Source organism: Zalophus californianus, chromosome 11 (assembly GCF_009762305.2).
Source record: "Zalophus californianus isolate mZalCal1 chromosome 11, mZalCal1.pri.v2, whole genome shotgun sequence".
Lineage (NCBI taxonomy): Eukaryota > Metazoa > Chordata > Mammalia > Carnivora > Otariidae > Zalophus > Zalophus californianus.
In genome coordinates this window covers 54,124,381-54,137,893 of record NC_045605.1, presented here as the reverse complement: position 1 = coordinate 54,137,893, position 13,513 = coordinate 54,124,381, and the positions used below count along the sequence as shown (strand labels likewise).

Below are 13,513 nucleotides of genomic sequence, written 5' to 3'. Positions count from 1 at the left end.
GGCTGCCTTGGGTAGAAGAAATCCAGTTATAAAAATTCAGATGCTGCTGTCCAGGGACTTGGGTGGGGGCTTGCTGGGAGGGACACCTAGTGCTCCCCAGGCGGCTCTAGCACCCAGGGGAGTCAGAGGAGGTCGACTGGATGTGAGGGTCAGAGAGGAGAATAAATGGGCTTCTCAGCTCTTAGGTGCTAAGTTGGGGCTTGGAGGGTCCACTGTGCTCTAGGGTAGGGAGAGGTTGAGTGAGACCTTCCTGAAGCCCCCCCACCCCGTCCTGTGAGATTCTGTGAGCTTTTAACCTGAAGGCTAAACAGGAACAGTTTTTGTTTTTCTTTTCTTCAGTTTTAGTTGTTTGAGTCATTTCTAAATGGCTAAATGCTCACTCAGTCCTGTCCAGTGACCTCAGTAGGGACTTTCTTGGCTAATGTTTGAGTCTCAGGGTTATGGATATGCAGGACCAGACCTGGCAGACGAGAGGGCAGTGACTGGGCCAGGCCCTGGAAGGTGTTTTTCTGGTGACAGCTTTAGTTTTATCTCATCTTGCTGTCACATATCTTCCATTGGCCACTTAGCACTCCTTCGCCTCTGTGCCTGGTCCTGTGCTAGGCACAGATAGGGGATTGGACCTCCTTCGAAAGGAGATCCCAGCCTGGTGAGGGAGATAGACATAGGATCCAGTGACACTGCTGAGGGATGAGAAAAGCAAAGAGGGCCTTGGGAAGCTCAGAGACTTGGACTGCAGGGGGGTTAGGAAAGGCTTCCCAGAGGAGGGGGCATGTGACCTGGGCCTTGGAGAATGAGTCAGATTTTGCCAGAAGAGGGAAAAGCCTTTCCCAGCAGAGAGGACATCACCAAAAGGTGGGCAGCAGGAAAAGCCCACTGCCCGTATTCCTTCAGATTTGTTGCCAAACAGTGTTTGTCAAGTTCATGTCCACCCTTGCCCCCCGTCAGCCAAGTGTCACAGAAAGGGCTTGAATGTCAAGCTCAGGAGTTCAGATCTTATGCTGAAGGGGCTGGGGAGCCTTGAGAGTTCTGAACAGGGCATGGCAAGATGGACCTTATCATCTAATGAAATTAATCAGACGATGTTTGCAGAGTGGGTCACAGAGACCTGGGAGGGATGTGAGGAAGCCTGAATTCGGACCCAGGGTGTGGGGGCAGGGCATTGGACACACACACACACACACACACACACACACACACACACACACACACACACACGGTGTTTGGGGGTGGTGGAGATGAGTCAGGCTTCACCATGCAGGAACAGATACCTGTCAATACACAGTGGAAATGTGGAGGATCATCCAAAAGGGACAGATAAAGGGGTCTGGGCCTTCCAGGGGAGGGATCGTGATGTTCCTATATGCGTACTGTGTGCCCTGGAGCAGACTGGGTGTTGCTGGGACTGTCAGGCTGTCATGCCAGCAATGAGAGGTATAAACCAAGGGCTCAGGGGAAGAGCAGCAGGATTGGCTGGGAAAGGCTAAGGGGTGGTGAGGTGGTCATCTCCCATTTGGGGGCTCAGAGGCTCAGAACTGTGAAAGAGCACCTGCCTCAAGGCTTTGGGCACTGTGGGGCATAGTGCCTGGGCTAGATTCGAAGGCTGGACTCTATTCTGCAGAACACGTACCTCTACTGGAGGATGGATTGAGGGAGGGAATGAGGAGATGGGGTTAGAAGGCTACTGCACTAGTCCAGGCAAGAGGAGCTGATCCTGGGTGCTGCTGGGGCTCAGGGCAAGACAGTGGAAATACTAAGTTGGCAGTGAGAGCTGAAATTCCTGGTAGAATCCGCGAGATCAGGAGTGTGTGTCTGCTTGTCTCCTTGCTTGACAGTGTCTGTTTCTCCACTTGGTGCCAGATGCCCCAAGAATAGACTCATGACTGCCCCGGCCGTCATCTTTTTTATACTTTGTCCCCTTCCCTGTCAGGGCTGAAATAGTCTCCATTTTCCAGGTGAAACAGCTGAGGAGCCTGGCAGGGACTCACCCAAGGTCGCCTGGTGATTCAGAAGCAGAGAACCTGGGTCTCCTGCTTTTCATGCGGGCTTTTCTAAGGAAGGATACGGCTGCTGTGTGGTGCTGAGCCTGGTGCGGGGCAGCTGTCTCTTGGGTCAGAGCCAGTGTCAACAGGCCGTCTCCTTGTGCAGAGCCTAGAGGAATAATTTCAGCCTCCCCCTGAGGAATGCTGGTGGTCTGCTGCTTCCTCCCCCAGGGAGACCAAGTGCAGGTTCTTATCCCACCCTGTCAAGCCTGCGTCCCTCTCCTCTTTTGATCCTCCATGTTCCCATGTGTGTCCTAGGGAAATCAGGCCTTGTCCTACCTCCTTTCTGTGGCCTGTGATGAGGTCAGGTGAGCTCCAAGCCTCTAAAACCCTTTTTCATGAACGCACCCAAGATACTGAGTGGGTTTGGTTGGTGACTATGGTGACAGCTGACCTCAGACTGCCTGCATGGGAGTGGGGGCAAGTAGGCAGGGCTTGCCTGCAGTGGCTGGGCCACGGACTGCACGGAGGCTGCATGGCCGGCCTCGGAGATCACAGCCCTCACAGAAGGGCACTACTGCTGGGCCTCCAGCCACCAGGTGCAAAGGTATCAGGTAGAATGATAGGAAATTGCCAACATCTGCTCCTTTGCTTGCATGTGGTTCAACCGGATATCACTTATCCCCATTTTACAGAACAGAAAAGAGGCTCATGATGTGATTTGCTGAAGTCACATAATGAGTTGCAAGACTAGAATAAAATTTGCCCAAGGTCACACTAGAACTTAGGACTTGCCATTCCTGGTCTGTTTTTCTTTCCATTTCCAGAACCTTCCCTAGTTTTAGAACCCCATTTCTGCCTGCCCCCAGGCCCTCTTCCTCCACACATGATGTCAATATCCCATCGATTATGGTTTTTTCTTGGCTGCCTGAATAACAGGATTTCTTGGCATCCTGCGTTGAAAGCATATTAAGTCCACTAGCCTGGAGGGCAGGGGTAGGGATTTGCAAGGATGGTCTACAAGGGAGTTTGGTCACAAGCACTGCCTAGGAAAGAGAAGACCAGGAATGAAGGGAGACCAGTTTTTTAAAGACCTGTTTAAAGGCCTTTGAGATTATGCCTTGCGTTGGTACTCTTTACCAACACGTCTGCCTCCACCACCAGACTGGAAGTTCCTAAGGGCAAGGGCTTTGCTTCTAAAGCGAAGGGGACTGATTCATTGAGCACTTCCCTGTGCCCAGCACCATGCCGAAGACTTTATATTTGCTTTAACAACAACCCTGCAGGGTGGAAACAGACTCAGAGAGCATAAGTAACAGGGATGGTAAGTGGACTTCATTTCCAGATGACTCTCATTCAGAGTAAAAAGAGTAACACACTATTCCGGGAGGCTTGGATTGGGCCCTGGCCATATGAATTTGTGCTAAGTTACCAGGTGGTTCTGAGGCAGCCAAGCCAGTGTTTGGGAACCGCTGATCTCTACTCTGGCTTCACCCCCAGTAATCTCAGATGCTAGCCATTGAGAAGTAAGTCCTAGTCCCTGCCCTAAGGAACTCACGGCCTGGTGAGGGAGACGGACAAATGGACCCATTGCTTTTAACGCATGCAATAAATGGAAGCTTGGTCTCAGCCAAGAGCTAGGACAGAGAACGGAACGTCTCCATAGGGCCTAGCACAGAGTCTGGGTCGCACAATATCTGTGGTTCTGAATAAAAGTTTCTGGCCTCTCATTTAGTAAATGTATGGCTTGTCTTCACACCAACTCCAGGTCTCAATAATTTTTACCGAGCCAATAAGTTTAAACACCTACTGTATGCTGAACCTTATATCAGGTCCTGCCTAAAGTGGGATTATACAAAGAAGAAATGGCCCTGTCTTCTTGGAGCTGAAAGTTGGATATTAAGACAACAAGCTTTACCTTTGTGAACCAGCATGAAAATCAGGAGTAAAAGTGGGTCAGCTTGGGAGAAAGGCTTCCAGGAAACCGCCCGAAGGGAGAGGAAAGGCAAAGGGAAGGCTACTATGCTCAGAGGAATAAGGTAGCAGTAACTCACACCATATTTTGCATTTGCTTCTTCAACAAATGCCTACTTTGTGCCAGGTACTGGCCTAGGTGAATGAGCAAAACTGACATGGTTCCAGCCCTCAGGAACCTACCTATATATTACAGTGAAGGAGGCTGACTCCAACCAAGGAATCAGGATAAGTGCCATAAAGGAGGACAAGAGCTCTGAAATTGTTAACAGGCATGTTTGATCCAAACAGAGGTTAGGCAAGGCTTCCTTGAGGAAGTGAGTTTGCGCTGAAATCTGCAGGGTGAGTCAAGCAAGGAGGGGAGGGAAGAACATATCAAAGGGCCCAGTGGCAGGGAGAACACAGTGAGTCGAGAGTGAGGGGCTGGTGTGGACTCAGGCTGGGGAGGGGCAGGCAGGGCCTTGAGTGTGCAAGGCTGTGGAGCTAGGTCTGGAGGCAGGGCAGGCCGCAGACATGATAAGCTCTGCTTCATTGGAGGGAATTATGGGATCCCAGCTGTGATGGAGAAATAAGCCACAGGGGGCTGTAGGAACGGAGGGTGAGGGATGTTCTATTTGAAGACAGCGTGTTGGAGGTAAGCTTTAAGGAAAACAGGAGTTTGGCTGTGTGTGTGGTGGTGGTGGTGGAGGTCTGGGGAGATAGGAGGTTTCAGGCAAAAAGCACAGCATACACAAAGAAGTGGAGCCTTAGAAAGGTGTAGATCACTTGGAAAACAGCAAGAAGTTGATTTGGGGCAGAATAAAGTGTGCAGGGATCTCCCCGTTGATCCTTCCTTGGGACCCTAAGCCTGTCCGCCCTCCCTCCTTGGGGGTGTGATTTTGTGTATGTCCCCTCTCATCTTCCCCGACAGGACAGGACTTGGCCAAAATTCTGGACAACAGCTTCTATAACCAGCTTCTACCAGCCCCACGAGTGGATGAGGTCACCAGGGCGGCCTGGGGAGAGAAGGGCAAAAGAGTAGGGTAAGGGGTGGAAGGTTGAGATATTGCCTTCGTGAAATTAAGGACGCTCATCAGCAATAACCACAACTCCCTGGGGCCTCATTACAGGCCAGGCATTGCCCTTTACTTCATTCCTATACCTCCCCGTGAGGTTTCCTTGCCCCATTTCACAGGTGACGAAATGGAGTCCCAGAAAGGTGGTTGCTCGCCCCAGGTCCTTTGCAGGGGCCCCCTTGGGGCACTGGATCGGTTGGGCCGAGTGTGACCGTGCTCCCTGTCTCCTACAGCGTGGCGCCATGGACAAGATCCTGGAGGCGGTGGTGACGTCCTCGTACCCCGCGAGCGTGAAGCAGGGGCTGGTGCGGCGCGTGCTGGAGGCGGCGCGGCAGCCGCTGGAGCGGGAGCAGTGCCTGGCGCTGCTGGCGCTGGGCGCGCGCCTCTACGTGAGCGGAGCCGACGAGCTGCCCCGCCGCGTGGGCTGCCAGCTGCTGCACGTGGCCGGCCGCCACCACCCCGACGTCTTCGCTGAGTTTTTCAGCGCGCGCCGCGTGCTTCGCCTGCTTCAGGGGGGCGCTGGCCCGCCGGGCGCCCGCGCGCTCGCCTGCGTGCAGCTGGGCCTGCAGCTGTTGCCAGAGGGGCCGGCAGCCGACGAGGTGTTCGCGCTGCTGCGGCGGGAGGTGCTGCGCACCGTGTGCGAGCGCCCGGGGCCCGCCGTCTGCGCTCAGGTGGCGCGGCTGCTGGCGCGACACCCGCGCTGCGTCCCCGACGGCCCGCACCGCCTGCTCTTCTGCCAGCAGCTGGTGCGCTGCCTCGGCCGCTTCCGCTGCCCCGCTGAGGGCGAGGAGGGCGCCGTGGAGTTCCTGGAGCAGGCCCAGCAGGTGAGCGGGCTCCTGGCACAGCTGTGGCGAGCCCAGCCCGCCGCCATCTTGCCTTGCCTGAAGGAGCTGTTCGCCGTCATCTCCTGCACAGGTGTGTGTGGGCTGGGGCCCGGGCTGGGGCAGGAGCGCGTGCGCGCCAGGGGCTGGATGTGCGCCGGGCGGGTGACTGCACGTGCAGGGTCTTGTGCTTGGCGTGCCCGTGTCATGTATGGCAGGTGTGTGTGTGAGGGGCTAATGCACAGGTGGGGGAATGCGATGTTCCTTAATTAGCAGGGCTGTCCTGAGCTCGTGCAGTGAGAACTATCCTGCGGTGGGTGCTGGACACATAAGGAGGAGCGGACCCAGATCAAGCTGGCCAGAAGGGAGACTGGGGCCGACTGAGACAACAGAAAGGGGTGGAGTGGGGGTGGGGATGTCATCATGCCCTTTGGGTCAGGTGGGTTTTGTAGAAGTGGTGACTTTTGATTTAGGTTTTGAGAGCTGGGCAACAGCAGGGGCGAGGTGTTCAGGGCAGGCAGAGGCCAAGTTCTGGACATGTGATGGAGCCTGTACATCTCAACTCTGAAATGTAAACTCCCGGTCCTCCACTAACAACTGTGGTACTTGGACTACAGTTATAAATGAGCGAAAGAAGATCTGTGCCTTACTTGATTATAGGGCTATTCAGTTGAAAGGAAGAGAAAGCACCTGACAGGAGAAAGAACCAAGCCCTGGTGTATAAGCAGTTATCCAATTGGACAACACATTTTGATAACTAAATGCTCTTTTTCACCTCTAGGTCTTTGTGTGTGTGTTTCCATCTGGAAACACACCTGTTCTACCTGTTCTTGCCAGCTCCAGTGTTACCCTTTCTTACAGACCTTGTCTGTTTAGAGACAGGTGGGAGGGGGGGCGTCAGTGCTTTTGTCTGCTCAGTGAAGGGCTGGGCCCCAAGCCATGGCAGTGAAGGTTTGTTGGGCAAATAAGCTAAGGTGGGATGGGAGGCTGTGATGTTGTAGGAGGTGAGGAGGTGGCCCCAATGTGCTCTTTGCAGAAGCCTGGTCTCGTTCCTTGGCAGCATGAGGGCATGGGGGGACTGGGGGTGGTGAGGAGCCTACCTGCCTTGCTAAGCTCATCCCAGCCCCCACACCGTTCCAGAGGAGGAGCCACCATCTAGCGCCCTGGCCAGCGTGGTTCAGCACCTCCCGTTGGAGCTTATGGATGGCGTCGTCCGGAACCTCAGCAATGATGACAGTGTGACAGACTCTCAGATGCTGACTGCCATCAGCAGGTGGGCTGAGGGCTGGGTGGTGGTTAGGTGTCTCTCCCTCCTTCCACTGGGTGGGGTTGCTGGGCTAAATTTAGTGTCAGAAGGCCCAGGACCTCATGCTTTTTTCATTCGTCCATCCTTTCTTGAGCCCTGCTCTGTGCCTGGCCCAGGGCTGGATGTGGGAGATGCAAAGAACCTTTCCCTAGCGATGCTTTCAGGTTAGGTGCTAACTGTGTGATCCTGGACAAGTCAGTGAACTCTCTGAGCCCCAGTTTCCCCCCCTGTAATAGCAAAGATGGTATAAGGAGTTGTCAGGCTTCCATGGGGCCATACTAGAAGCTGAAAGTATGTTACAGAGTGCTTCTTGAGTTTGGCAGGTATGATAAATGGAATTTGGATGCTCACAGCTTTTGCACATTTCCTCACCTCATTTGAATGTCATCACACCTGTGATCTAGCCACACCTGCGATCTAGCCACACCTGCCTATCCATTGATCGCAGAATATGCTGCCTTCCCTCCTGCCTACAGGCCTTTGGCTTTGTAGATCCTATTCACCTGGTATGCCTCCCCTACCATGCTTTCCATACCTGTGTGCATCTCCATTAGGCCTTCTTGGATTTCTTGTCTTTAGCGCGTAAGAGTGTGGGCTCTAGAGGTAAGCTGGTTGGGTGCAGATCCTGGCTCTACTACTTCTTGTCTGTGTGACTTTGGGCAAGTTACTCCACTTCTGTAGGCCTCTGCTTCCTCATTTATAAAATGTAGTGTAATTGAACCCATCTTAACAGGGTTATTGCAAAGATTAGATAAAATGAGATAATGTAAAGTGTTTAGAGCAGTGATGGTAGCTACTGTCATCATAATTACTATTGTTTGGTCTGTCATTGTTCTCTCTCTTTATAGTATAGTCTTACGAGTGTAAAAGTAATGACATAATGCCATTTTCCTGAGCACGTTCTATGTGGCAGCTTCATGCTCTGTGCACAGAACCATTAACTTGTGGGGGTCAGATGGGTTAATACATGTAAGGCAGATGAAGTAGTGCGTGGTGCAGAGTGAATACTGTGAGAGTTAACTGTTATCACGTCTTTTAATTCATATAACGAGTCTGTGAGGTAGGTATTGTCCCCATTTTGCAGAGGAGGAAACCGAAGCTAGAGAGGGTGACTTGTTCTAGGTCACAAGCAAGGGTTTGCTGGAGCCAAAGCTTCCAGCATGGCGGGGGTGGGGGCAGTGCTGGTCCTGCTGTTGGGCCCCATGGTCCAGGCAGAGGCGGCCGAAAGCCTTGTTCTACCACTGCAGCCTAGTGTGTGGGGTGAGGTTTGGGGTGTTGAGAGGGTCTGGCTCCCCTCCTGCTGGGGAGCCCCAGTCTCTGCCGGATGCCCATGCTGGGCTCATTGGCAGTTCTCAGAGGTGTCTTGTCCATCCCACGGACTCCAGGGCTGCTCTGTACAGGACATTATAGCTTGTTCCTGGGATGCCCCCACCCAGGCATTTGGGCCTCCCTGGTCCTTGTGTCATTGTCGCTTCCCTCTCCAGGATGATCGACTGGGTGTCGTGGCCCCTGGGGAAGAACATTGACAAGTGGATCATCGCACTGTTGAAGGGCCTGGCTGCTGTTAAGAAGTTCAGCATCTTGATTGAGGTTTCACTCGCCAAAATTGAGAAGGTTGGTGGGCCTCTGTCCTAGCCCTGGCTTATGGCTTTTCCCACTTAGCTTTTGCCAGGGACAGTGTGGGCCTGGGAGGCAGAGTACTGGGGCTCCCACCCAGGCTTGCTGTGACCCGGGACAATTCTCTGTACCTGTCTGGGCCTCAGATTTCCGCCATTCATTCCTCTGCTTGCTCAAGAATGTGTGTCACTTTTGGTCTGTCTCTCCATCCCTCCCATCAGATATCTGTCTTGCTGTCCATCTGTCCATCAACCTAAGTCTGTGACACTATCTGTGTTCTTGGTTCTGCATGGGTCTGCTGCTTCAACTCTGGTGTGTCTGACCACCTCTCAGGTCTGTGGCTGCACTTAGTCTCTGAGGCCCAGGCGTGGGGAACTCCTGACCAGGGACTCTCTTCCAGGTTTTCTCCAAGCTTCTGTACCCCATTGTCCGGGGAGCTGCCTTGTCTGTCCTCAAGTACATGCTCCTGACCTTCCAGCACTCCCATGAGGCCTTCCACCTGGTAAGGGCCCTATGTGCTGCCCTGTGGAGGGCCGGTCCTCCATCCTCCACTGGTTTGGCTGGAGTCCAGACATGCTGTCTCTATTGGGTTGGGGGTTTGAAGCCCAAGACCTTGAAGTCCTGGATGTTAGGACTGGAGGAGACTTGAAACTCCATTTTCCAGATAGGAGACTAAGGCCAGAGAATGTGTATGGCTTCCCCACTGGCCCATGGTAGAGTGACAGCCCTAGAATGATGACGGCTAATGTTGCTTAGGGGCCTGCTGTGTGGCAGGCACGGTACTAAAGACAGTACATATGTTAACTCTCAGTCCAGCCCTAAGAGGGAGAATTCTGTCATTTTTTCCATTTTTTAGCTGAGGAAACTTCAGGTGAGGGAGGAGAAATCATTTGTCCCAGACACACAACTGGTGAGCGATACAGGGAAGATTCTAACTAAGTTGGTCTGACTTCTGACCCAGTGTCCTTCTGATATACCCGGCTCCTGACCAGCACCCACGTGGCCTGGCCTTCAGCCCAGGGCCCTTTCTGTTATCTTTGGGGCCATCCTTTGGGAAGGACAGCCTGTAGTTCTTGTGGGGGGGGGGGGCGCGGGGAGGGAAGGAGGGCCGACCCTCTTGCCTTCCTTTTCCCATACCTGAGCTGCAGATGGGGCCCTAGATTCTGATGGCTCCTGGTCAGGGCAGAAATTTCATGCTTTCTAATTTGCTGCGGTGGGAAAAGCGCAGAACCAGGGATTGGGGTACTGGGGGTTGAGTCCCATCTCTGTTGTTTGCCAGATGTGATGACCTTGGGCCAGGCACTTACCTCTCAGGGCTTGGAACAGGGTAAGCCCCCAGGATGGTGGGAGAGGGTTAGATGAGGTGATAGTTGTCAAAAGCCTGCTGCATACTAGGGACCAGATAGATACTTGTTTCTTCCCATCCTTCTGGGCTCCCTACTCCCAGTTCCTGTGGGCTGACTCTGTCCATCCCTGGGATGTTACGGTAGAGCACCCCGTGGGTTTGAAAGTTAGTACTCCATAGGCCAGAGGAAAACAGCTTTGTTTCAGACATCAGCTTCTCCTATAACACATGGGGGTAGTTCTTGGTAAGTTATATAACATCTCTAACTTCAGTTTCTTCATCTATAAGATGGGGGTGATAACTGCTGAATAAAGTCATTGTGAGGGTGAAGTGTTGGGCGGGTAAATGTTTGGTGAAAGAAGGGTGGTAGAAAGAAGAATTACCCTGGTCACTCAGGCCTCAGGCGCTCCTGGCAGGCCAGTTGGCTTGGCTTAACAGCTGGGGCTTGGGCCCAGGCCACACCTCAGCTGTGAGGAGGGAATTGTTTATCCCATTTAACAGACTAAGAGACTGAGGCCGGATATCCAAGCTCACATGTCCTGTACAAAGAGTCACTCGCCTCCCTAGCACAGAGCTCTGTGTAGGCAAGGGGGACAGTGGCCAGGTGGTCAGACCTTCCTGCTGTGAGGAGCTCAGGGTGTCTTCAGCTCTGCCCACCAACCCCTGTCTTGGGTGGTAAATGGTCCTTAGCCTAATCGTGCTCTGCTCTTGTAGCTCCTCCCTCACATCCCGCCCATGGTGGCCTCTCTGGTCAAGGAGGACTCCAACTCGGGGACCAGCTGCCTGGAGCAGCTAGCGGAGCTGGTCCACTGCATGGTCTTCCGGTTCCCAGGCTTCCCAGATCTGTATGAGCCTGTCATGGAGGCCATTAAGGTGAGTGACGCTGTCCCCCCTGCTTCCTTGCCCCGCTCCAAAAAGAGTGCTGGCTTGGGCCTTGCTCAAGGCCGTAACACAGGTTAATGGCAGCCCCCCCATCGTTTGGTCTCTGCCTGTGTCCCATCACCTCCTCTGGCCCATCCTGTGCTTCAGGCACACTGAGCCACCTGCCTTTTCCCCAGATGGTCATCGCTCATGATTGCTCCGCGCTTTTGCATATGCCATTCTCTCTGACTATCATCCCTTCTCTTGCTTTGCCCACATAGCTCCTCTTCCCATCCAATCTTATCCATTAAGGCTCTGCTCAAGTGTTACCTCCCTCAGAAAGCCTTCCCTGACAAGTCTCGATACCCCCTCCCCACCCCAGGCTGGGTCAGGACTTTTCTGGGCTCCCACAGCTCCGTATCCCTTTGTCATGTGTTGTCGCTATCTCCCCCTGCCCCCCAGCTGGAGCACTCCAGAGCAGCATTCACATGGCTTTACTAGTGCCCTGCTTTGTGCTAGACCCAGGCTGGGAACTGGGGACACAGGCACGAGGCAGACCAAGTCGCCTCCACTGAGGAGCTTGCAACCTAGGCTTGCACAGAAGTAACTCTGATGCAAATGGCTTAGGAAATTCCTGTGAGGAACCAGAGAAGGGAAGGATCATTTCCAGTTAGAGGAGGAGGTTACAAGGACAAAGGGGCTTCTGACCTGGGTTGCTAGGACAACAGCATTTGTAGGTAGTGCCACATTTGACAATGTCTTCCATATATTTTGTTTTTTAATGCTCACAAGACACAAGAAACAAGAAGCAGGTACTGTGGTTACCTGAATTTCATAGATGAGGGAAATGAGACTGGAGAGGCTTGGTGACTTGTGCAGTCATGGTGGTAGTGAGAGACACACACAGGCAGGGTGCATGGTTGCTGAGCCCTTTCCTATTGCCTGATACAGAGGGCAGGTCTGAGCATGGGTGAAAGATCTCTAGGTGTAGGTGGTGGCCCTTATAGAACCTCTGATCTGACTTCCATTTCTGTAGCATAGCAGATAGATAACCTGGAAAGCATCCCACTACAGAACACCTAGAAATGCTTGTTAAAATATAACAAATGTCTTTTTTTAAGTACATAGCTGAGCTTGCAAGAAAGTAATGGGGAATCCCCAGGGGCCAAAAAGGAATAAAAAACTAGAATCCAGAATGGTAAGTGAGAGAAGATGCTCTTTTGCCCTGCGGTAGGGAGGGAAGGGGGGAAGGTTGTAACCATAGTCACTAAGCCACTTGAGCTCGTAGGGACAGGAGGTGATGCTTAGGGCCTGCTCTCACTAGGGCGTTAGCACTAAGAGGCCCATGTAAGCCAGGACCCAAAGGCTTTACTGTTAGTAAAAGAGTGATCTAGAAAAAATATATACATGGTCTCAAATAGATGTCAAGGAAACTTTTCTGGCTTGGTCTGCACTCTGGACTGGGAAAAATGAAATTTGTCATCATTGGCCTGCTCTTACGTGGGTTTACGGGTTCAAGTTCTCATTGTCTTTGGGGTTGTGGGACCCCCTAAGCTCAGGCACTCACATTAAAAGTAGTTAGGACCTTGTAATACCCAAGAGTTGCCTTGTAGAAACACAAATGAAAGTGCTGTCAAGTCACAAAGATAAAATTCTGCTGAAGATGAGTTTATAATCCAAAAATTACAAAACACACAAGGGAACAATCCACCATGAGTGAGAGTCAGTTGATACTTTTAAACAAAACCTCAGACATTTACTTGGATCTTCTCAGTTTTTCCAACTTAAGAGAATGCATTTTTTCAAATAGAGCCAACCGACAAGAGAAGCAGCTACCTTGCTAGATCATGAGCTGCCTGTCACTGGAGGTAGGCGAGCAGAGGAGACAGGGCTTTGACTTGTTGGAAGTGACTGTTACTGTTTCCTGGTAGACTGTGAGCTTCTGGTGGGCAGGGACCATGTTATGATTTCTCTGCCCAGCAAATATCTGTGAGTGAATGAACGTAACTGTCATGTGAAGAATGTCATGGAGGCATGAACAGAGAGGAAGGAGCATGGCCCTGCACTAGGCACTGAGGGGAACTCACACTGAGTGAGACTTGGGCTTTTCACACTAGGGGCTGTGGCCAGATCCAGGGGACAGTGGATCTGTAAATACCGGTACCAGAAGGTGCAGGCAGCTAGGCTTTCTAAGATAGGTATAGATCTTATGTGTACCCACTTGAGAAGATCCTGGCAAGTCTTCTAGAGAGGGGATATAGGAGTGAGGCCTTGAGGGATGGGGACTGGCAAGATGAGGTACCTCCAGATGCATTGGAGGGAAAGGTGTGGAGGTGGGAATGTGCAGTTCGTCAGTGGAGTGGAAAGGACGTTGGAAGATCAGACTGGAGGGCCTCAAACCAGACCGACTCTCCTTCATCTAGCAGATCTGGGCTTCTCAAACCTTTCCTCCAGAGTGCTTGAGCCCAGAAAGGGGCTGCTTACCTAAAGCTCAGTGTTTCTCTAGAATCTCATTTTATCTCAGAGATTCAAGTACATATTTCATAATTATA

The 13,513-nt window shown here is 52.4% G+C and overlaps 1 protein-coding gene across 2 annotated transcripts in view; it reads left to right on the top strand.

Moving 5' to 3' along the window:
- USP35 (ubiquitin specific peptidase 35) overlaps positions 1–13,513 on the top strand; it is a 51,418-nt gene that overhangs the window by 1,150 nt on the left and 36,755 nt on the right. For both annotated transcript variants that reach the window (XR_003517246.2, XM_027577818.2), the window contains exons 2-6: positions 5,245–5,926; positions 6,973–7,105; positions 8,623–8,752; positions 9,156–9,257; positions 10,815–10,973. Coding sequence is in view for 1 of the 2 variants with exons in the window: in XM_027577818.2 (XP_027433619.2) it covers positions 5,254–5,926; positions 6,973–7,105; positions 8,623–8,752; positions 9,156–9,257; positions 10,815–10,973 (1,197 nt within the window). In the remaining variant the exon portion in view is untranslated. The remainder of the gene's footprint in view (positions 1–5,244; positions 5,927–6,972; positions 7,106–8,622; positions 8,753–9,155; positions 9,258–10,814; positions 10,974–13,513) is intronic.